General features: G+C 38.2%; 2 protein-coding genes across 2 annotated transcripts; both read right to left on the reverse strand.

Annotated features, from left to right (window-relative positions):
- Nucleotides 1-1376: 1376 nt before the first annotated feature.
- On the reverse strand, nucleotides 1377-6433 carry LOC102702096 (lactoylglutathione lyase). The gene is made up of 8 exons (XM_040524073.1): nucleotides 6297-6433; nucleotides 6010-6156; nucleotides 4692-4753; nucleotides 2671-2731; nucleotides 2492-2571; nucleotides 2310-2380; nucleotides 2093-2182; nucleotides 1377-1705 (listed from the first exon to the last, which is right to left on the reverse strand). Exons 1-8 carry the CDS (start codon nucleotides 6402-6404, stop codon nucleotides 1605-1607), a joined length of 720 nt encoding a protein of 239 aa, XP_040380007.1. The 5' UTR covers nucleotides 6405-6433; the 3' UTR covers nucleotides 1377-1604.
- A 3986-nt stretch (nucleotides 6434-10419) lies between these two features.
- LOC102701819 (proline-, glutamic acid- and leucine-rich protein 1-like) lies at nucleotides 10420-24438 on the reverse strand. Its single transcript, XM_015837617.2, has 13 exons — nucleotides 24027-24438; nucleotides 22520-22636; nucleotides 18510-18574; nucleotides 17991-18090; nucleotides 17843-17914; nucleotides 17121-17180; nucleotides 16865-16994; nucleotides 16598-16791; nucleotides 16320-16504; nucleotides 15941-16068; nucleotides 14820-15148; nucleotides 13483-13717; nucleotides 10420-11263 (listed from the first exon to the last, which is right to left on the reverse strand). Exons 1-13 carry the CDS (start codon nucleotides 24291-24293, stop codon nucleotides 10560-10562), a joined length of 2586 nt encoding a protein of 861 aa, XP_015693103.2. The 5' UTR covers nucleotides 24294-24438; the 3' UTR covers nucleotides 10420-10559.
- Nucleotides 24439-24808: the final 370 nt, after the last annotated feature.

A 24808-nucleotide genomic window follows, 5' to 3' on the forward strand; every position in this document is an offset into this window, starting at 1 on the left:
TAAATTATTTTTTTATTTTGGCTTATGTAAGATGCTGGCTAGTTAGGCCCCACCAAATATAAAAGAAGTACATATTGGAGATCGTGTTGCAGACACTTTACTTCATACAATCTTTTAGCTTACTCTGGGACCGGGTTAGGCAGGCATGATTAGATATCTTATCCTTCTCGTTTTCCACATGCACGCTTCCCGAACTGCTAAACGATGTATTTTTTACAAAAAAATTTATAGAAAAGTGGCGTTAAGAAATCATATTAGTCTATTTTATATTTTTTTAATAATATAATTATATAATCATATACTAATCTATTACTACGTTTTCTACGCCAGATAAATTAATTTATCTTACTCCCTACCGAACATGGCCCAGATGACATGGGACATGCATTGGAACTAGCTACTTACTTTTCTATTGACCTCTTATACCACCGGATAAATTAACTTATCTTACTCCCTACCGAACACGGCCTAGATGACATGGGACATGGAACTAGCTGCTTACTTTTCTATTGACCTCTTAGACCACCAGGCCTGACTAAACCAAATACTCCCTTTGTCCCATATGGTTGTTTGGATCCAGAGACTTTTTCGTAGTCACTTGTCACATCAAATATTTCGATGTTAATTAATAGTATTAAATATAGATTAATAACAAAACTAATCACATAAATAAATGTTATTTCATTAGACAAATTTTTTAAGCCTAATTAATCTACGATTAGCAAATGTTTACTGTAGCATCACATTCGCTAATCATGAACTAGTTAGGCTCAATAGATTCGTCTCACGAAATAGTCCAGAGCATAGGTTGAATTTTATTAAGTCTATATTTAATACTTCTAATTAGTGTCCAAACATTCGATATGACAGCGACTAAAAAAAAGTTGAGGGAAAACAAATATCCCCTATATGAGATTTTAACTTTCTATTTGTAGTGTTATTATTTATTTTTTTATTATTTTGTTTATTATTAAAAATAGTTTAAGTATTACTTATAAATTTTTATATTTGCACTAAATTTTTGAATAAGACGAATGATTAAAAATTACAAGTGAATAGTTCCAATCCTATATAACCTAGGACTGAGGGAGAAGTGAAGTAGGTATAGGCCTGTTTAAGAGAGTTTTGGGTTTTTAGCAGCTGCAGCTTAAGTTCCAAAAGTTAGAAACTCTTCCAAAAGATACCAAGTTTCTGAAAATCTGTAGCTGTAGAGTTAAGAAAATCAACTAAAATCCAAAAGCTAAAAAACCCAGCCTTTTCAAATTATAAGAAGCTGACTCTGGTGCCAGCTGCTTCTCATACCCTTAAGCTCCCCAACAGACCCATAGTACTAGAGAGATAGCTGATGCCCAATAAAGCCAAAGACCCAAGGAGAAGTATCAGGCTAAAATCTTTACCGGAAACAGTTATAGAAAAGGTTAAGTTCAAGCTTCAAACACCAATCACCGAAACAGGGTATGACATTCTATAACTTATTGCTCTAAATGACCAAGTATATTGTATATATGCCCATGGGAGGCCTGAGTTTTATCATATTGCACCTCGCACAAGACAATGATTGTCACAGCTGCACAATGGGCAGAGTTCATAGCGCTCCAAACGCATCATGATGCTTCTGCAGCCACCACCCCAATTCTGTTCAGGTCAAATATTTCAATCCAGTAGCCATCAGGGTCTTTGATAAACGCAATGCCCTTCATTTTACCTGCAGCCAAACGTTGTCTTAGATTTATGTCGTTGTCCTAAATAACTGAGTTGATATGATACACCAGCCTAAGCATAACAAAAAGATCATGATTCAAACATAAATACAAATTCAACAAGAAACAAATAGTTCAGTTCAATTCCACAAGATACAGATGTCTGAGAGGAGAATATATAATTGCTACCTTTTCTATTCCAGGAAATAAAGGGCCTGAACAATGCCAAGGTAAAGCTAGAACTAAAAGATTATCACAGCTTGCATCATTTCTCTGTTTATCATGCCATTATCATACCAATTTTAACAAAATTCCTTTTGATCATGCAATCTTTAACATCGCAAAATGCTGATGATGAGTAAAAAATAAAAAGGCTAAGCAAATTAATTTACCATCATCTGTCTTTTTTACAAACTCCACTCCAAGATTTTCAAATCGCTCACATGCCTTATAGACATCATCAACAGTTACTCCTATATGACCTGAATGAACAGAAGGAAATACAAGTGTCACATCATCTAAGGAATTATTATGGCAAGACGATATCTAGTCCTATAGTGATAGAAAAAGCAGTCATATCAATTGCATATGTATTATCAATGCACATACCAAAACCACGAGGGTCTGAGTTCCCATTATGGTAACCTTTGAACTCAGGATCATTTTCTGTACCCCAGTTGCTACATTGATAAGATAGATAATATGTTAGTGACATGTGCTATTAAGGGAAAGAAAGTGTATTAGTACAGAGAAAAGAACAAGATTAATAGGTTACAAATTAAAAGACATACTGTGTGAGCTCAAGTGTAGCCCTTTGCCCAAAAGTCCAAACAGTTCGCTTGACAGGATCAGTAGGCGCTGAGTTCACATCCTGTAAGCAGAGTATTGAGTTTGAAGCCATTACCTAGTTTTGTACCCTCTTTATGTTCAAGCAATCTATTTTTTTTTACCAAATAACAAAAACATATACCTCATAACCGAGGAAATACAAGCTGAATTTCATCTCAGGAAAATCCAATCTTTTCAGCAACCTAGCAGTTTTTTGTTTTAGGAAAAAGAAAAAAATGAACATATGTAATAAAAACTCACAAGAAACATACTTGATTTTTTATAGATTCTTTGGTTGACATGGACATCGAAGTCTTCTCTTTGGTTGCTCATAGAAACTCAGTAACTAAGTTACCACTGGGCCACATCACCATGTAACGAGTATGAAGTAATCGGTAGGTTTGCACTTGGCTTTGTAACTGGGTTATTCCATTTAAAATTTTAATTTACTGCACCATTAGTGCAGCATAAAAACAAAAATGTAAAGCATTTATCTTCACTAAACTAATTTCACAAATTAGCGACACTGCCTGATCACTAATTCCATTACCAAAAGAAAAACCTACTGCTAGCATTTTGCTCACTAAATGTTTATTTGCCTGACTGCTTTCTGTACAGGGCATTAGCAGCAGAAAGGTCGATTGGTACAGGTAAGGAAAATGTTTAGCATCAGTGGAATTATGGGTGGTTAAAAATGTTCCATTAAACCATATTTTGAACAGGTTCTCAGGGTCTGTTACAGAAGCGATCATTTGGTGCTATAATGCTAGGGATGCTTGCCATCAGAATGTCCTTAGTTGATTGTTGTTCATGAATGATCAAATAGACGATGGGACGATGCCATGCAAGTACACAAGTCAATAATGTAAGATAAAAATATAGTACTGTTTATTTCACGAGTAGCCCCCTGTTCTTCCTGAAAAGCAAAAGAGAGTATTTCTCCTGTATATTTTTATAAGATGTATGATTATTTTGGATAAATTGCACACTGGGGTCTTCTTACACATGTTGCACAATGTAATAATACTTGGTCAAAGTGAAAACATGTGCTAACACCCAGTACATTGTGCAACATGGGTAAGTAAACCTGTGCATTGTGCATTTTACTCATTTCAAAAGTCATAATTTGCATATTGTGGCCAATAGTTAGTCATGTTATAACTAGATCTAGTGTCCAAAAATTATCCCACTCCCAAGCACTTTCACATGGAAATGGATGGTCAAAAATTAAGGTTGGCATTTTAAAATCAAATACGTCATACAAAAAACTCAAAGGATTTAGTATGTAATATGTATTTAGCAATCCAACAGATTCATATTTCCAAGCACTTTAATTTTTGTGTTGTACAAATATCTAACAGAGTACTCAAATAACTATGGATTTTTAGGTAGATTTTCAAAAGTAAATTAGATCTAATATACAGATCTCACTTTTGTTTTTATTCATACACTTATATTTTTTTTACACTGTATTAGATAAATCATAAATGTATGCTGTTATAATTTAGACCCAATTTGGTCAAAACATACAAATTTTCCTTTTTCTCCCATAAAAGGCAAATAAATAGATTGGAAAAAATGACAGCACGATTTAAAGAGCGGTTACATGTTTTTGTCAAATAGTCATCATTTTTTCATGTTCTTCAGCATTATTTATCATTTATTCACCACTTATTACTTTTAATAAGCAGTGCTTGATAATTAGAGCATAAATATGTGTACCTGATTGTGATACAGCAGTATGTATGGGAACTCCAGTCATGTATTCCACAGACACAGCAATGATAACTTCAGAACATTGTCTGACTCAGGGTTCCCAATCGATTAGGCACCGATAACAATGATAACCAATAAATTATCAATGGAAACCATGAATTCAAAGAAATTTCGCCCAAAATACATTATATTTTATTATAAATTTTTGAAATTGGTCAAATCATTGAGCGATTTCTAAATGCAGTGTGCCCCTTTGATATCACTGGTTCTTGTGATAACTAAACAATCATCGTCGACATTATAAATCAGACTCTGAGCACACAATAATTATACCTTCTACTGTTTTTCGACATACATCATTAATCAGCATGAGATAACATGCGAGGTGGTAATGTTTTACTCAATCCCAAAATATATTATCTGATGAAGATAAGGGACAAAACTTACGACATGCCCATCACACGCGAGTAGAAGTCGAGGCTCACTTTTGGGTCCTTTACACGAAACATCTGCAAGGAAAAAGAACAGAAAATTTCTTAAACGTTACAGAAATAAAAGCATAGCAACCAACCAAAACTGCTAGGTCCTAATAAAGTGGAAGTCCAGAAATCAACCCATTGCAAAACCAAGATAGGCTCATGGCTTAGCAGAAGAAAGCAAACAACATTACTCATTTGCTTTAAAGCATTCCAAACACCCTTATGCCAATCCAAGAAAAATATATCATTCCCCATAGCAATTCAAACAAAATAATTAACCTAAGAAATTGTACCAAAAAGACTAGTGTAAAGCATTATAAGAATTACAGGTCACCTTTTGGCCTTCAGAATGTGCTTAATGTTAGATAAATTGTCTACGATATGCTACATCTAGACAATTCCAGGCTAGTGGCAACAAGTATTAAACTGAGCGCACAGGCGGCAACATGTTGGGTCAAGCTAAGTTTCCAGTTGTAAAACCAAAAATGCTGCAATGGTAAGGACGGAAAACTGTCCTGATGATTTTTTTTAAATGTTGTCACTTATGCAAGATAGCTACATGATTCATATGGCCTACTAATCTTCTATAAACCTACCCCTTCTGCTCCTCTCTCCCAACTATCAATTTCCACCCAGCCGCTAACACTACTCTATCCCCACCAGCCACCCAGCGTGGTGCGGGCATGGTTAGGCCTGTCATCTGCCCGCTTCCTCCCTCTTCTGCCACAGACCATGTTCCTCAACTCCGGTGAGTTTCCCCTGCTCCACCTCCTACCCCATCTGATAAGGAAGTTCAAACAGAATCCGCCCCACCTCCCAACTACTCAGACAAGTACACCGAGCGTTTACGCCGGCCCACAGCCCTCCTCTCCCACAGCCGAGGTAGCATGGCGCCCCAACCACAGTCCACAGCCAAGCCGCTACTGCCACAGCCATTTCTCTTAACTCCAAACCCTCATGCCTCATACCACCCTGAACCCCATCACCACCCCCACAGCCTAGCAGCTGCTGCCCTAGTCATCCCTCTTAACCTGGGAAATCCTCCTAGTCTCCTAGAGCGGCCTACCACCATCATCCCATGTCACTGGCGAGGACGCCCTCAACAAGTATGATTTATCAATAGATCAGCGTAAATTTGACTGCCCTCAACGTTTGTATCATCCCAATTTCACCAAATGCTAGGGGAATTAGCCATATCCTCTTCCAATCCACAAATCAGACACCAATTCCACCAAGGTCGACAGCTCGAACCAGCGAGACAAAAATATCCTAGCGAGAGGCACTACCGTCTGCTGCATGAAGTAGCCCTTGGTCGCCGGGTCCTTCTCCGACGGCGCCTGGAGGCCCGGGTTGTTGGCCGGCGCCTCCTTCGGGCCGGACGACGTCGACATGGCGGCGGCGGCGGGCGCGAGACGGAGAACCCGGTCGAATCTCTGCAGATGAACGGGGAGAGAGATGAGAGAGCCCCCAACCAAGAAATGGTGAGAGATAGCGCCAAGAATCCATCAGGAAAACAAACAAACAAACAAACAAAGTTCCGGTGAGAAATTTCGATGTGTCCTCCTTCGGATACCTTGAGCTTGGCGGAGCGGGAGAGGTTCGCCGCGGAGGAGAGGCGGCGGAAGGCGGAGGCGGTGGACGGGAGGAGTGAAGCGGCGACGGCGACGGCGGCGGCGGCCATATTTATAGGATTAGTCGGTGAGGCGAGCGAGACGGGCTCTGGATTCTTCGGTCCGTTGGGTTTAGGAAGTTATCCAATAAACCCAATTTTTTTTGGTTAAACTATCACCTTGTCCTTAAGTTACAATGAGATTTAATTTTAAAAAATTTTATAACATGTTATTAATATTTTTTAATTATTACATATATTTATTATTGCATATGGGTCTATGAGGATCATAGTAAGAAATGGTTAATATATGGAATCCACCGTTAGTTTTTCTTTTAAAAATAGAGTATAGATAAAAGAAAAGGATTGCTTCCACCACTAGCAATATTTAGTATGAAACCATATTTTACTGTGATGGTTGTTTGTATATTCGTAGTATAACCAGCTAAATACATGTGCTATGTAACATATTATTACAAATAGTAATTTAAGTCTCGTTGAAAAAATATATTTATTTGGTCAAAACAAAATTGCATGTATGTTATAATTGAAGCATATATGGCCTATAAATTCTTTTTTCAGTAATTAATGACAAGTACAGTGGATTTTAGGTATACAATAATACATGACATAAAATATGTCGTGTTGGTGCACTAGTTTATAAGAATTAATCTATATTCTTTACAGAACATGTAAAATATATTAATTCCATATATATAGTTATAATATACTCCTTTCTTTCATATATTTGTTAACAAGACCCCAAATCTCTTATATTTGTGGACAAAAAGAACATATTGTAGGTCAATTGTTTTAATGGTGACATGCTTCCCAAGAGGCCTTAAACAGTATGATTTTCGTATATATGAATATATAAAATCTATTTTTAGCCTTATAATAGTTTATTCATTGATTGCGAGAATATAGGTTGACACCTGCACAAGATTTACTTGACAGTGTTGATATTAAAACAAAATTAAGATGCGGTTTGTGTATGCATGACCATACTTTATGAGTTTAATTTCTCAACCGGGCTATTTGATGAGCCAACTACTTTGTCTTCTACTCAATTCGTTCCACGTATATAAACAGTTATACCTTATACGATTTTAAAATTTATACCATAATATAAACATTCCTACGATAATGATTCTAGGGTCAAGGAGGTCAAGAAACTGATCTTTTAACTCTTTTTCTGTGTGCATGTTTTTCAAACTGTTAAATGATATATTTTTTACTAAAAAGTTTTATATGAAAGTTGTTTAAAAAAATCATATAATTTCATTTTTCAAATTTAAAATAGAAAATACTTAATTAATCATATGCTAATGATGTTTTTCGTTTTGCATGCGCTAATCAAGTCCATCAGAACATGCTGCTGCGAACACGAGCCCTAAAACATGGAAATCGTACATTATCAGCGAATCAAGTACTCTTAGGCCACGTTCATTTAACGGGGCAAGTAATCAAGATTATCTCAGTTCTCGTACACGCTTCTCGAATAACTAAACGGTGTGTTTTTTACGAAAAGTTTATATATGAAAGTTGCTTTAAAAATCATATTAATCTATTTTTTAATTTTTATAACTATAATTAATTATATACTAATCTATTTTCGTGCCGGATAACAAATTTTCAGTCGAACGCGGCCTTGAGAGGAGGAAATCTATGAAATTTAGAGTTCAAAAGGTAAGCACTGATGTGACTGAAAGAGAATCCTTTTTTGGAACCAATATATTTGCTAATAATCTATAATATTTAGGCCTTTGAAACAAGTGTTGCCATAGGAATTTTGGAATATTTAACTTCTTAATGGATTTTTCCATAGTGAAAGGATAGGAAATTTTCTATTGAATTGCATTTAAGAACAATAACCAAGAGGTCCGTATAGGAATACGGGTAGGCTAAAAGTATAAAAATAATTTTCTCTACTGCGTAAATCAAGAACCATACAAGTAATAGATCATAGATAGCTCTAGCACGGCGCCCTGCGCGGGGAAGAAGGTACTAAATAGCCAAAGTAGGACGATAATTTGATATACGCCGATGTAGAGGAAATAGTTGATCGTTGCAGCTCAATTTTCTCTTCCATGCACATGCACTCAGGATGCAGATTTGCCGATTAGTACCACCATCTGGCGATGTTTCTTCTTGTATCCACACGTATAGGAAACGAACGTCATGCGTATATGTGCTAGCGCATGCATGCGACTGGGGTTTTTTGGCTCAGAAGGAGAATAGGAATGCGGCTAGGGTTTTTTCACTCGTTTAAAGATAGCCTCCTCGCCCCCTGTATATATAAGACCCAAAACCAAGCCCCAATGCTCGTACGAGTCCTATCCAGATTTCTATCCAAACTGAGCTCAGATTGTATCTATATCCAGCTCCCATATTTCAGCCTATTAAGCATGTGACCCAAGGTTCACGAATACTTGATTGTAATCCGAAAACTCCTTTTCGATTCACGTGCCAACAGCAACCCCTACCAGAATACATCGACCTGCTGAGCATTCATAATGATCACATCGGTTGAACCTATAATGTATCTCTGTATTAATTACTTTGTCTCACAATATCAATCAATTAAGCTCAATGCTAGATATGTGTTATCCTTCTCAATTGCTTAATCATTATCTCGATCATGTAATAGATTACTTAACTTGTAATTGGCTCCTCAATCACTATTAACATGCCCATGCATTTCCATAATCAATCACATCAAGTGACACATAGATATCTCTCAGATAGGGGGGCAAATTCTATCTTGATTATTCAGGTCTCACTGCATACTTCATGATAAACCCAAAGACTACCTTTATAACTACCCAGTCATGATGTAACGTTTAGTGATCCCTAAGCAAACCATTACACATGTTGAGAACCATGATAATCTCAAGTCAAAGGATTATTCATCAACATATACTGAGAACACTAATGACATATCATATATATCTCTCGCAATATCTCACGTTGTATCTATCCAACATCATGTTCTTTAACATGTGTCTACACGATCAATTTGGTATCTCCATACCATGATCTATGAGACATAATCATCAATCAATGTATGTGTTGACATCTAATCACATTTGTTTCATATGTGATATTTATTCAGAGAATCTTTAATGAAATAGTAATTTGTTTCATATGTGATATTTAATTAGAGAATCTTTAATGAAATAGTAACTTACAACACAAATAGCCTCATAAACGAATTACATATTTATTAATTAATAATGAATCATCTTCAAGAACAATGGTAAATATTCAACGTAGTATATAATACACCCATCTCTATGATTGCCTCAAACGCATATCACTAATAGTCCAACCTCTTGAAAACTTTCTTGTTTATCTCCTGTGATGCTACCAAAGCGCTTCTTTTCTCTTTCACTATGTTTTCTATTCAGGCAGGATAAGAGAAACGTATTCTAAATTTTGCCATTTTCCTATTCCTATGTTTTTTTCCTAGGGACTTATGCTATTTTGAAATGGGGGAAGTATATGCACTCTATATAGAGGCTTAATGACGTTCTCCAGTGGTTTTTATCTTTTTAACTCGTCTCATCGCCTGAGTTATTTAAGCTAGAGGCTGTTAAATCTCTTACTGAAGACAAATGTTGGTAGAGCATTCACAATTAAATAAGATACCACATAAGATAAAAGATGATATGAGAAAAAATTCTTATGTAACACCCAAAGCATGATGGGAGATATGTAACATTAAATTCACATATAAATTGATAATGTTTGCATTGTACGATTGATGTTTAATACTAATTTCTTTATAACGTGAAGGGTATAGAAACCATGACTAGTATCAAGATTGCTCTTAAATCTCTAATGCCCGCATTTCAAGGAGCTTTTGAGCGTGTTTTCGTGCTTGCAAATTGTGCTTTTCTTTGCAAAATGTGCAAAACCGAATGTTCCCTCTGCCAGGAAGTAAATCAACTGGTAGCATCTTTTTGGCGTGTTGTTCGCCCTGCCAGAAAACTCATGTAAAAACCCACATGACAATGCCCAGTACAAGTGTAAAATGCCACAAGTATTTTTCGTCGAGGTCAGCTCATCTCGGCAAACCACGACCTCCAAAAAGTGGCTCTGTTGTGATTTTGATAATCATACTGTGTTCTAAATGCTAGTTTGACAAAGGGAAATGACGGAATACAACATTAACGATTCTGACGATCAAATATTTCAAGCAAAATACAAAAGTAGCATTCAAATCTAGTCAGAGTCAGGGTCGCCATCGACAATACCTGGCATTGAATCTTCTGACTCCACATCAGAATCATCAGATTTACCTCCAGTCAGTGGTGCATCAACAGCCGATGGTATGTTCTGAAGATGATCAACAGGGTCGGCGTGCCCTTCCTCGAAGGCTGGGGCAGCTACCTGTTGGTTGAGATCAGGCAGCACTGTGCGTACTGGGGTTGAAGCAGCATTGGAGCTAAAAGTACCATCCTTTGTTTCTGGGTTGGCCGTTTCTGTGGTGGCCACATCCGCCATTTCAGTATCACTCTTGCCAGACGTTGGAACGTCTTGTATGTCCGCAGGACTCATAGCTGTATCTGTTTGCTGATGTTCTCCCACAGGGGTGCTTTGCCTTTCACCTTGCGACATCTCGGTTGCTCTCTCTTTTCCTACAGGGTTATCTTTTGCTGGAGAACCGGTTGGTTCACCGACCGTGGTGGGTGTCAACCAATCATCATACGGGTCATCATCCTCTAAAGCCTGGGACTGGTTTCCAGATAGTGAAAACTTGTATTTTTCAGTACCGAAAGTTGCCTTTTCAGGTGCACCAAATGTGAGTCCAGGGCCTGAAGGAACTACACATTCTAGAGGAAGTGCTCGAGGATGTGTAAGAACATCCAAAGCCAGCAAAGCATGTGAACAAAATTCTGCAAGCTTAGTGCCAATCTCTAGCTTTCCTGTAATGAACAAATGGTAAAACATTAACATACTAGCATAGAGCCCAAACAATTAATTAATTCTACACTTAATATATACTACCTTCATCCCAAAATATAAGCATTTCTAGCTATGTACAACTAGGTGCATATGGAGATAGAATGAACAAACTTAAAATAAAACTGTCAACATAAATCAACAAATCACCACCACAAACATGTGGGAAGATATTGTATTTATTTACAGAAGATCCTACAATAACCCACACATTAGCTAACAGACTCAGTATATTTGTGTTCAGGCGAGTGTTATTGCAATTGCTGATTTTGTCAGAACTAGCATTAATTACAAGTGTTGCAGCAGAAATCATTGCATTGTACATGATCTTTTGACATGTAAGTTTGGAGTGGAGGAATCCTTTTTGCAGTTCCCATGGGACTCGTGCCACTTTGGAATTGAATTTCTATGTTCCAAATAGGGATTGTGTTGTGCGGTGTCATAAAACCCACAGCAGAATATGTAAGTACAAAAATAAGCTAAAAACAACAGAGAACACAATGCCTGCCCACAGTAACTCACATGTACCGAAAGTGACCAAGAATGAATTAGGAACCCTTTAAGCTTCCCTCAGTCATGACAGCATAGGGAGTGGCACACATTCTGTAGCAACCTAACCATCATAGGTGTCTTTTGTTAACGGCTTTTATTTGATAAAATCTTACTAAATTTGCACTTCAACTGTAAGTTTAATTGAGACTTTCTTTGGAGATAATGTCCTTGCCACTCTTAACTCTACCAATTCATGATATATTGTAGAACCTAACATCATCACTAGTTCCTCCGTGGCCCAAAGGCCCCAAAATATAGCAGCTTCTAGCATTCAAATTAGAATATACCAGCTTCTACTCCTACTCCCCCATCCCAACCAATCACAACCATCCACTATTTAATTTCATGTCTCCCCTTAATCCCAAGGTGAGTAAAAGCTAATATATTTGTTATATCATCTCAACAATTCAGGCACTGAGCAAGATTCATACTTTTCAGCTTATATTCAGTTGAGTGCATATCCATTGCAGCAATTTTTTGATCTTATCATTTTAGGAGTATTAACTATAAATTACTTGGGACCAGGGTTTCACTTATCGCGATAATTGCGCCGATTATCGTGATAATCGAGGGCTCCGCCGAGAACCGATAACGGTTTTGGGCGGTTTTCTCCGAGAAAAACCGCCCGAATTCAAAAAATTTGAAAATTTTTGATGAAAAATTAAGAAAAAAACAAGATGATAGATATGTATTTATTGAGCTTAGATGTGAAGAAAATTTTCAAAAAACTCAATGTATCATTCATACCTTTGAAAAGACAACTTGACTTGAGTTAATTGGAGAAAAATATGTTTTTTTTTTTTGCACAGCGCATCCGGCCGAACTTGGTCCACTAGGGAGAATAACACAACCGGTGAAACGGTCCAAAATCTCTCTTCATTTCCCCATTTGTTTGCATGACCAGTGTACTTGACTATGTTTGTATGAAAGACTTTATGTTATGGTTGTAGACCTGAGCCTCTAGTCATTGTGGACTTTACTAGATTATTGTTGTGAACATTAATATATTATGGTTGTCGACTTCCTTATAATATGCATGCTCCTTTCTTACCATAAATTGCGAATCTGTGATTGTTATATGTGTTCTTAATTGCTAATTTGTTGAACTATTAGCAAAGGTCATGCCAAATTTTTTCATTTTTACTCTACGACTGCTCAAGTATACTTTCTTTTTTACTATAAGCCTCACCATCTTTTTCCCTAATTTTCCCCTTTAATTTCGCTGCCTAACGGCCTCTATATTTTAACTAAAACCGCGCGCTTATCGCTTATATCGCCATGGTTTTTAGCTGAAACCACACGATTCGTATCGTCGTGATAATCGTCTTAAACCGCGCGATTATCATCCCAAACCGCAATCTGCAAGTCGTCACAACAATCGTACCAAACCACGCGATAGTCGCGAGTTACCGCGCGATATGGTGGTCAAAACCGTCACGATTTTGTTTGAATTTTTAAATTTGAATTCATGCGGCTTTTGAGCGATTATCGTGATAATCGTCGATTATGGTGGCTCCGCGCACGAGCGGTTTGGAGGGCCTCTGCGATAAGTGAAGCCCTGCTTGGGACATAAATTAAATATATCTATAGATTAGTAGGTAGTTGTCTACAAGAAGCTAAGAGATGTTACCTCTTCTGAAGAGTTCAATTCCTTGGGCTAAATAAGGAGGACGGGTGTGAGAAGAAAGAAAAGATGCCAGCAACGCCTTCAATGAAGCAAGCTGGAAGTCTGCTATGCTTGTCTCCCCAACAGTGGATGGTAGTTTGTGCTCGTACCTCCTTCCTGTGTCACAAGCGCTTCTAGCTATGTTAATTAGGAGCAAATCCACATCTGCCCTCCAGTGATCTGTCCTTAGGGAACCCCCCTGCTCCGAGTGATAAAATGAATGTTACATCTAACCATTGTGATCATAAACTATGTACATGAAATAATTCTAGATGCAAACAGAGGGCTGCCAGTAAGAAAATTGCTGACTGGATGGAGCACCAATCTAAAATACTTGAAAACAGTACAGCATAGTGAGAATAATTCATGACAAAAGTTAATTATGTCCAAGAACAAAAGTTAATTCATTTCACTAGCCATGATATGAAGTAACAAGGATGATTGTTACATTACCAACTAATTCAGGATGAGTGTGATCGTACCACTTAAACCAACATGGGGAATGTAGTTTTAACACTTCCAGTATCATCATGCTTTGTCCACTTACTGCTGCCAAGCTTCACATTTTCATGTATTTCACTAGAATTGAAAATTTTATACTAAGAGAACTTTTAAGGTACAATATACTGGCATTATATACTGCCAGTATAAACAAGGGTATGTTTGGAATTTTCCATAAAATAGAAAAAATCATTTTAGTAATTTCATGATTATCCTTCAATCCAATGGTAAATCAATCCGACTTCAAGCTGCCTGATGCTAGATTGACCCACAGCAGGAGACGACACGCATGTAGTAGCAACACACCTAGCACTGCCCTATATGATCTGAATTACGAAAATGACCCCAGGGAACAACATAAAAAAGACAAGTTTGCCCTTTTATATTTTATACTGCAATCTATTAAGTGGAAAATCAAACCAATCCACACTCTTGGATTGTTTATACTGCCAGTATATTGTACCATAAAAAATCTATATTCTAAGTAGTTTCCATCTATGGTATAAACAGTATATATATGACACATAACTCCCTGTATAATGAGTTTACCATAGAAACTAATATACCACATACAGTATATTAACTTGTATAAATAAAATTTAATTGCAGATTTAATTACTTTTTCAGTATATTAACTAGTCAACAAATGTCAGATGTCTGTGATAAATCTTTATTCTCATGGATGTCTTACATGTATTCAGAGTAATAAGGAGAACAATAAACACAGGGCAATGTACTAAGAAACCTAAAGATGTAGAGAATATTAGGACAATGGTGAGAAATTAATATTTTGAGCATACCACATTAAGTAGAATTTCCAACGTTTCAAGAGCTGCTAGTTTCACAGAGAGTGGAGTCAACATTCTAACATCAGCTGTAGTTTCAGGAGTAGTTGACAAGGAAGAATTTTTCCTTTTCTTAGGGCTGATTGCTGTTTTCTCTGAACCTGAGACATGTAAATTTTGTGCATCTGTTTCTTGCTTCCTCTTCTTGGAATAACTTTTTGATGACGATTCGTTTGTCACTATTGTAGGTTTTGTGCTTAATGAAGTCATATCTTGGCCACAGCTGTCATCCAGATCAGCAACTGAATTGCTTACTATGGCATCAAGCAAGTGAATAGATATCCCTGATAACAAAGACACAAGTTATTCAGCAGTAGATGCAACTGGATATTTACTAACAAAACAATCAAGGATATGCATTGAAAATGCACATAATGCAACTGTAAGTGTGACATCCATTCTCTAAAGAAAAAAAAATGAAACGATCAAATCACATAGGAAACTTGAATGTACATGAAATGATTAGTTAAACCATAACCTTTCTGCACAACAAGAGGCATTTATATTTCCGAGACTAGCCAGATAACATCCACTGGCAGCATGGCACAGATCCTGAGCATGTCAAACGTGATATACTGATAGGGCATCACTTCCAAAAGGATTATTATAAACTATATTACTCTGCTTACATGGCATGCTAAAGAAATTATTTGAAGAACGATGCATTTACATTTCTCAAAGGGGAAAAAGAGGAAAGATTTTGCTTGTAGCTATTCAGTCATTCCACAGTCCATCTGAAGCCTGAAATAGCATTACTGTACCAAGTATGACAACAAAAAAACTCGTGATCACCAGTGCTCCTTCAATCCCATAAAAACCAAATCCTTGCATCACGAGGCAACTCTACGGGTGAAGTAGAAAGGCAACAGTGCTCCTCATTAATAGGAGAGTATAATTGATGGGTGGGTAAATAAAGGGTATTGATGGGATATTCATGGACCGAGCTTAGTTAAGAAGGTTGACATTGGTTTATTTTGGGATGTACTTTGAACTATAGAAATTGGTCTATTTTGGGACAGCAGAAGTATTTATTAAAATGCATAATTACACAACGGTAAAGAAATAAAGTGACCTACCAACACCCATGGATGTCAGTAACTGCTGCACAATGATGTATGCTTTTGTCCTCGTAGTAGGCAACCTCGCGATTTCAAAGTATTTAGTTATGAGCCGAACAATATTAGCGGCATGTGGCAAAAGTTGGCTGCAAGATGATAAGTCTAAATTAGATAGTTCATTCCCATTAATAAGCTCAAATGCAAGACAACCAAAATAATAGTTCCATGGAAAATATTAAAATCACTTGTACATTATGTCCAAATGTGACTGTAATTTCTTCACTTCTGGCTCAAGCAAACAAACGGATGTTATTCATTAGACCTACTGAAAATTGTGCATGCTATGTTCTGCATAAAGCCATAAATAACAATGACAATAGCTAAATATGAACTTTACCTTCGCATTCCTTTTATTGTTGAACTGAGCAAATCCAAGAATGTAGAATGCAATGATGGAAGCTCAAAACAAATAAGCTCTTGGTGCAAGGAGGTTGTTGATGGGAATAATTTTCTATGCAATGACCCATCAACTGACAGAACTCTCCATGTCAAAGCTATCAAAGCGCGCACGGGGACATTCACCTTTTGAGTAAAAATAAGGATTTAAAACAAAATGATATTTTTTGAAGTAGCTTTTAGGAGACGCTTATATTGTGGCAAATTCTTTGGGCATACCTGAACTGGATGATAACTAGTCAGCATCACACAACAGCAATGGATAAGGGCTGAAATTGTAGGAACAGTATAGACACGAAATTTCTTAGTAACATGCACATTCCCTCCAGACCACTTTGTTTGATCTCCCAATAATGGTGGAGGATCGTTTCCAGGTGGAACTAATAACATTAGAATCTCATGGCCTTTCTTTTCTGCAAAACGAATTGATAAATATCATCCTAGATTGTTAAGATGTAATAAAATTTACACTACAAATGAATCTACCTTCTTCCAGCCCAAAAAAAGCATCATTCAAAAGATTATTTACAACAATCAGTATCTTTTGAATCATCAATGACCAACTCTCTTCAGATACTCGGACAGAAGGTAATGATGCTAAGGCTCTTACGAATTTCTGGAGGATTGGCAAAGCAGAGGTTTATCAATTCAAAAGGCAACTCATCACAAACAAACAGCACTGGAAAGAAAATAAATGGAAATGACTCTGTTCAAACTATGTCTAAAAGCATAAATCCCTTACCTCCTTTAGTTTGACATTGACTTCCGAACTCATTACATTTGTTGCAATGGAGGATTCAACCTGAAATTTGTAAATAGCATCTGTAAGAAATATTACAAGGGCATGCACAAAGACGAAGACAGCTGATGATATTGTAAGAAATATCATCTAAAGACAGTGCTAAAGATAATATATGTAATGATACATTTACTGGTTCACTCTATATGACCACACAGTATATAAGTGCTTGCATTGACCTAAGAATTGCGGTAGTGTCAAGCGAATTTATGTTTTTGTGGATTGGAGTGTTCCTTAGTTGCAAATGTACAAGATAATGCCTACACATGATAAATAAACTGATTACAGGTGAACAAAAATTGTTGTATAAATTCTCATGATAAATTTGACTAATGCTCTAGAAAATTTCCAGTTGGCACATGAAGCACCCACACTGCAGGTCTGACAATGATGTATATTAACTCCATATTTAAATTTTGATAAACATCATGAAACAAGTAATTCATGAAATATCTAGAGCTCCTACAGTCATTTGTTGCTTAAACTTGTACAGAGTAAATAAAACCATCATGAAACATCTTGTAAAATTGCAACATTTGTGATCAACATCTATCCAACTAAAAAAAATTGTTAACACTTGCTTTTTAAACTATTCTCCTTTTTCGTGGATGCTGTACAAAATACATATGTACAGAAAGAGACTAGAATATAAAAATAATACGTACTTTATTGTAGTGCCGATTTACAGAAGATGGGTACAATTTAATAACTGTCCTCAGCAAATCAACTGCTTCATTCTGCAAATGGATAATTGAGATTTTCCTCTCAAGTGGTTGAAACAAAAATATAAGCCTGTGGATGAAAAGAACCTACAGCCACTGGACCATTCCCATTTAAAAGCAGCAGCACAGGTTCAACAACTCTTCCAGCAAATGAAGATGCCTCTTTCTTTAAGTTCAAACACCTCGCCATTCTAAGCAAGCAGAAAATTATATTGTTTTCTGTTAAACAAAATAAGCACATGCAGTGGAACATGACAAAGGCATTTGTAAGAATAATGCCTACAAATCAATAAACTGGACCATAGTTTGAAACCAGAGTCAAGATAAGAAAATCAAGCTCTGAACATTTTTCATAGTTCAGGTATTAAGTTATACAACTAAGCTACAAGTAATGGGCTACACAAAAGGTGCTAAATTTAAAGGTATCAGTTTTGCAGTCAATCCTCACCTATCCAAACAGTTACCTGTAGATTTTCCAATCATGTTTCACTAAATACTAACACATGTTCCATTGTACATTTTGGTTATGTGGATACAGATAACCCAACAGTATGCAATGCTGGCTTGAGCTAGTAAAAGGAGTAAAGGACACTGATACACTATTGCATACCTTACAAATAAATCAGACATGGACGTACAAGAAACTATAATAACAAGTTGCTCGCTAGATGGTCCCTGCAAAGAGGCGATAATGTATCAGCCAATAATAAATAGTAATAATCTATGGTGCTGGGCACTGGGCACAGACATATAATGTTTCAGAAAAAGTTGGAGGAATTGCCAAACCGGTACCATATATAAGCAATAAAAAATGGAAGAAAATAATAAAATTTTCCCATCACTTGCATTTTCTGAATTTAAAATTCATTTGGAACTTATAAACAATAATGGAGAAACAAATGACATCAATCATACAACAGTCCACAATTTATGATTTACCAGTAAGGGCTTGTGCATACAAAAAGTTGATATCTTAGAATGAATCAAACATATGATCATTTTAGGTAATGAATATATACTTTTTTATATTATTCTATTTAAGTTTTTGTAAGAGTTAGTGTATGAGATAGAATCGTATTGTATCTGGTTGTTATGGTAGATAGGATTAGTTTCCATCTATATCTCCTGGATTACTTGAGATCCAAGTCATGTACTCCTATATATACCAGCCCGCAAGACTCAATACAACGTCCTACTTACGCAATATATCTTTCTCCCTCTATACTCTCCAACATGGTATCGGAGCGGTCAACCTAGCGCCGCTCACGCTTCCGCCGCCGTTGCCCCTACGAGGGAACTAATCTCCCAGGGGCAGCCACCTCTTCTAGTCTCTCTTCTTTTCGTGTTGTCATTGTGCTTTGCACTAAAAGATTGATCTGATCTCCCGGTGTGGGTATTATTCCTGTTTTTCTCCCGATAAGAGATCAGGTTTGCGTTGCCTGCCGCCTCGTTCAGTTTGTCATCCTGCTCACACAACATTGGCTTAATCACCCGATAAAGTGCTCAGCAGCGATGACTTCTTGCGACCAATTGTCTTCGAGTTCGTCCTCTACGCCATCAAGCTTCCGGCTACTGTTGCGTCTTTCCTCCAATGTTATTTGATCATTCGATTAATCGCAATTAATCAGCAATCAAGCTGATTAGAAACCTGATCATCCGATTAGCCAACAATTAGGTCCGATCAATCGGGAGTAGCGATGAACGATCAAACCTGACTTTTGGGCCAGCCTGGGCAGTCTTAGACTTTTAGTTGGGCCAGCCCATTCTAGGTAGGGTTTACTGTTGAATCCCCTCACCTAAAGACATCGCTCTCCACTCTTCCAATCTATCAACGTCATCGCTACCGCTTTTTCCCCATGCCGCCTTTGCATTCTCTGCTTCTCGCCACCATTCTCCTCACTGGCCACGGTTGCCCCCACCCTCCTCGCCACCACCCCCATCCTCTCTCTGTCTCTACCTCCACTGAGTGTTCCTCTGCTTCTGCCGCCTCCCCTGGGCCTGGATGCCTCTGCTGCAGCTTCGGTGAACCTGGGCTTGCCCTTGCCTCCCTTGGATGTTGCCCCTCAAGCAAGATGAGCTCCTCTAGTGGTTGCTGCACACTGCTTTGCTTCTACTTCTGATTTTTTTTGGCTTTTGCTCTGCTTCTCAGTTCTCAACTTTGCACTTTTGCAGATGTGGATTGGCCACGTCAGCGAGAAGCAGTGGAAGTCATCATGCCTTCCTCAAGTGTTGGAGCTAAGCATCAAATAATTCCTCTATTATTGCATTTTGTGCTACACACTACATAGTACATAGGGTTTTTATGTTATGGTAAATGTACTATGGTACTATACCAATCAACCTCGATTAATTGGGTTGATCAATGATTAATCGCCCTGATCGGTGCCATGGGATCAAGTCGGCCGATCAGAGAATATTGGTCCCCTCTGACCACAACATTGTTGCTTGTGGTCAAATGCCGCCGCATCAACATGGAGCTACAACTGTCCCCTTGGGTCATGGCGTTGCGTCTTTCATCGTCTTCACCGATGTTCACGCGTCAACATCCTCATCATTCGCACTAGTCATCGAGCAGCCATCGAGTTCTCCGTCTACTTCAAGCACCACAACCACATCTTCTTCAAGATGCCACCGTTACCGCGCCAAGCCGGTGGCCTAGCTACCCCTACATTAGCTACCGACATCACCGTTCTGGCCGTTGGTCCCACCTCTTCGTCTTCGTCTACTACTACACCTCGTCGCCAGTGTCATCTACTTCCTCGACTACATTTGTTCTATTTCAACAACTATGGGTTGTACCAACACTTCTTCCTCTATGCTACTCTGCATGTTGTGTCCGTTTGAAGGCCTTCTCTACTAGTCCCCTCTGACAATGGCACAATGTTTCTGGTGCTCTTCTACCTCACCGACAAGGTATTGGCAACACCATTGCACGTGTTCATCTCAAGTCGTCCCTAGGCTTTGTAAACTCAGAGTGATGTCTCATCCTCCACAATTCAACTGTATTGGCTCTTCAACGTTATCTTCCTCCACGACTGCAACAATTGCCTCACTATCTTCACCTTTGCGCGTCACCGCGCACATTGGTTCATGTCGTCGTCCCATGCACCCACACCAACTTCATAGCTCCCTATGCGCCCCCCTTGGCTTGGTAGATTGCTCAACTTGACGCCCAACTTCAGCTACATCAATCATGGCTACTCCACGCACGGCTACCTCGACCATGACTACTTCGCGCCTTTCGCTTTGGCTACATCAACTACATCACAAAGGGCTATCATTATTAAGTTCTCTTGTCAGTTTGTTCTCTAGTCTAAGTGTCTATGTTGCTCACGCTTGGAATACATGGGATATTAGACTATGGTAGTTAGATATATATTCCCTCCGTATTTTAGATGACGTTGTTGACTTTTTGACCATTCGTCTTATTCAAAAAATTGTGCAAATTTATGTAAATGTACGTTATAGTTAAAATACATTTAGCAATAAATCCAATCACAACAAAATAAATGATAACCATGTTTTTTTTTGAATAAAACAAATGATCAAATGTGTGCCCAAAAGTCAATAGTGTCATCTATTAAAATACAGTGGGAGTATTAGGATAGGATTGATTTGTGTGGACTATTTCCTTATATCTAGATCCTTCCTTATCTCCTCCTCATGTACATATACCGACCCCCAAGGCTCAATACAATGTCCCAGTTATGTAGTACATCTCTCTCCCTCTATACTCTCCAATAGTCAAGTTTCCAGTTTCTAAAAAAGAGCAGTTCCCAAGATAGGCACATCGAGATCAAGATGCTGCCGATAGAGAGACAAGTTCTCGACTCCAAGTCTCACCTCTATCTCCAAGAGATCACTCAGCAGCATTATGGTTTACCTTCGCAGCAGCTATTCCTTCCAGGGCAAAAGCAGTTTGATAGGAAGAAGTCCGTATTTCTACCGAAAAGTAGTTACAAAAGGAGTCTTGCATAAGTTGTTGACGTTGCTTCCGGAGAAGTAGTTAGTTTCCAGAACAGAGCGAGAAAGAAGAGAAAGAGAGGTACACACTGTGAAAGAAGCCCACGTTCCCACTCTTCTTTCCCCCACCAGGTTGGGGGGCCTCGATATCTCTATTTGCAAAGAGAGCAAAGATATCCCCGAACCAAGATAGCCTATGATACCCAATTCGACGGATTGATCAAAACTGTTACAGACTCCGCATTTGATTTCATGATGAAAGGACCCACACAACAAACAGAGTTAACATAATCTGATTTACCCTACATAGTGGACAACCATCACTCTCAAATAGTGCAAAACTCCAATGGGAAAACATTTCTCCACCTAGCTATAAATTTTACAATTTTATGGCAATCTGATTATATAAACATTGTAACAAATAGAACATAGCTATACTCATGATGATTTATCATACTTTCCTGGTTTAAATCCTCTCATTAAAACAATCAAAATAAGCCAAATGCATCATCAACCAACTCAGTAATGGGGTTCAGATTCTCTAGACATCAAAATGGTGAGAAAAAAAAGTAGCACAACCAATCAATTTCTCGATAAAGAAAACAAGAAAAAAGATAATAAGTTTGACATCAGATTGGTTGAAATGGCACTTATTACCTGCAAATTACTAAGAATTTTCTCAAACCAATTGGAGTATGATTCTGCAAATCGCTCATTGCTGCACTCCTGGAATGTCAGACCAAGAAAGCAAATACCCAACCAACGACTGCATGGCTACACAAATAAATATCAAGAAAGGTAAACTTATTAGAGAAAAAAATATAATATATTTTCTTCTTTATTGAAGAACCAAAAACATGTGAAATTAAGAAAACATTAGTTCTAGATCCAGAAGCCGCACATATTCTTAATACCACTATGAAAGACAAAATAATATAAATAAATGGTACCTAGTACCGACCGATGTAACACTATACGATATTGTCATTCTAATGATAACTTTTACAACATGGAGTGATAAAGAGGCAGGAGACATGTGTAATTTAGTAACCACTAATTCAAAAATACTCCATCCAGTCAAAAATACTTGTCGTTTAGGAAAAGATTATGCCAACCTTCTAAAATTCCGAGAACCAATTTTTTGTTAGAATAAATTTATAAAATTAAATAAGTTTATGATATTATGATAATGTCTTTCGAGGAAAATCTATGTATATCACTTGTTTTGCATTTAAACTGAGCATTTGTGAAATAATTAATGGTTGGAATTTTAAAAGTTTGACCAAATCTTATCATAAACAATAATTTTTTTTGGCCGGAGTGAGTACATAAATAGAAAGCATAAAGTCCTTTATACTCTGAAGGACAAAAAAACAAGGCAAAGAGATTGAATAGCTTGACATTTGTTGAAATTAAGTGTACAGGTGATTCGTCAATGCATGAAATTAAATTATGTGAAATGACACTTGAATCAATTAAATTTGCAATATGATAATCAGACATTCTCCATGCACATCTGCTATTGAAATAAATTCATCAGGAATAGTTTTTTAGGAAGTTCCAGTAGAAATCCAAGTTATACGACTGTCACTTGTGCCCTCAAACTTCAAAGTTCATGCATGAATGGACATATGAGCATCAATTGTGGGAGAGAAAGGAAATGACATGGTGTCCATCGCTGCTTAATTACTTCCACATTTACCTCTGGCATGTGCTTTACCCACAGCTTGCACAATTAAGTCAAACATGTGCATGTCATGTGGGATTAACCTGAATGTTAAGAATACAGGTGAAAGCAAAAAACCAAACAAATTCAAGAACCTCTAATTCGATTCACCCTCTACCCTGTCCCCTGTACATCCCTATTGGTTTCAAATTATAGAAGTTCTTCGCAGAATTGAAGTGTTTTGTAAAGTGTAAACGATACTATATGATATGAACTTCAAATTTCAGACACAAAGTTCTGAATTTCTGATTGGACATGTGCCATTTCACCAGAAATCATTTTCTCGAAGTACTACGAGAGTAGATTTTTCAATATGGAGAAAAGAATGCTAAATGAATGGGATGATTATAGCCAAAATCCGTCAAGAAGTAAGTACTTCTACCGAAATAACACCAAATTGACAATGTAGGGAGCCCAACGGCTAAGAGGGTTACATACCATGTCGCTTTGCACTAGCTCACCAATGCGCTCCACCCAAGCGTCCACGGCGGCACGCCACGCCTCGGCGAGTTTCGGGTCGTGCGTTCCGGGGAGACGCTCCGTGAGGAGGCCGTGCGTGCGCACCGCGTCGAGGACGGTGGCGAGCTCCGCCGGCGGCAGGTCCCCCCCAGGCTTCGGCAGCCGCTCGCCGACCACCGCCCGCAGCAGCCGCAGCTTGAGCCAGGGGTCGTTCACGCCGGCGAGGAACCCGCCTGCGCCGGCCATCTCCGGAAGCTCCGACTCCTCGCCTCCCGCTGCTCCTCGCCCCGCGCCGAGCTGGCCCCGCCTACACGGTACGCCGCGGCCTCACGCCCCCACCACCACCGCCGCCGGTCGGCGGTCGAGCAGCACCCGCCTTGATTGCCGGCGCCGTCGCGTTGAGGAGCAAGCGACGGGGCCAGAGGGAGGACGAGAGGAGGAGACGTTAGGGTTTAAGGGATTATTAGGCATGTTGCCGTTCGGACTAATGGGCCCAACCTGCGGAGCGAGTGAGTGATGAGCTGAAATCATTTGTGCTTTTGCCATTTGCCAAAGGAAAAAAGTCCATTGTGCATCCCTGAACTATTGATCAGGTTTTATTAGCATCCGACCACCCGCAAAACCCGGTCCGGGTGTAAATCGCCCAAACTTTCTAAGGCCATGCTTATTTTAGTTCGAGATTATTATAATCCAGATTATTTAGAGTAAGCTGAAAGAAACAGATAATTTATTGAAGTAACTTATTATAATCTGGATTCCAG

The sequence above is a fragment of the Oryza brachyantha genome, chromosome 5 (assembly GCF_000231095.2).
Source record: "Oryza brachyantha chromosome 5, ObraRS2, whole genome shotgun sequence".
NCBI classification, from domain to species: Eukaryota; Viridiplantae; Streptophyta; class Magnoliopsida; order Poales; family Poaceae; genus Oryza; species Oryza brachyantha.

What these genes read in the sequence shown, in the direction of transcription:
- LOC102701819 (XM_015837617.2), bottom strand. Translation starts at nt 24,293, where the DNA reads ATGGCCGGCGCAGGCGGGTTCCTCGCCGGCGTGAACGACCCCTGGCTC. An exon ending in CTAGTTATCATCCAGTTCAG is followed by an intron (nt 16,505 to 16,597) that starts GTATGCCCAAAG and finishes TTTACTCAAAAG; the next exon opens with GTGAATGTCCCCGTGCGCGC. An exon ending in ACAATAAAAGGAATGCGAAG is followed by an intron (nt 16,069 to 16,319) that starts GTAAAGTTCATA and finishes ATCATCTTGCAG; the next exon opens with CCAACTTTTGCCACATGCCG.
- LOC102702096 (XM_040524073.1), bottom strand. Translation starts at nt 6,404, where the DNA reads ATGGCCGCCGCCGCCGTCGCCGTCGCCGCTTCACTCCTCCCGTCCACC. An exon ending in GCTACACTTGAGCTCACACA is followed by an intron (nt 2,381 to 2,491) that starts GTATGTCTTTTA and finishes TTATCAATGTAG; the next exon opens with CAACTGGGGTACAGAAAATG. An exon ending in TGTAAAAAAGACAGATGATG is followed by an intron (nt 1,706 to 2,092) that starts GTAAATTAATTT and finishes GTTTGGCTGCAG; the next exon opens with GTAAAATGAAGGGCATTGCG.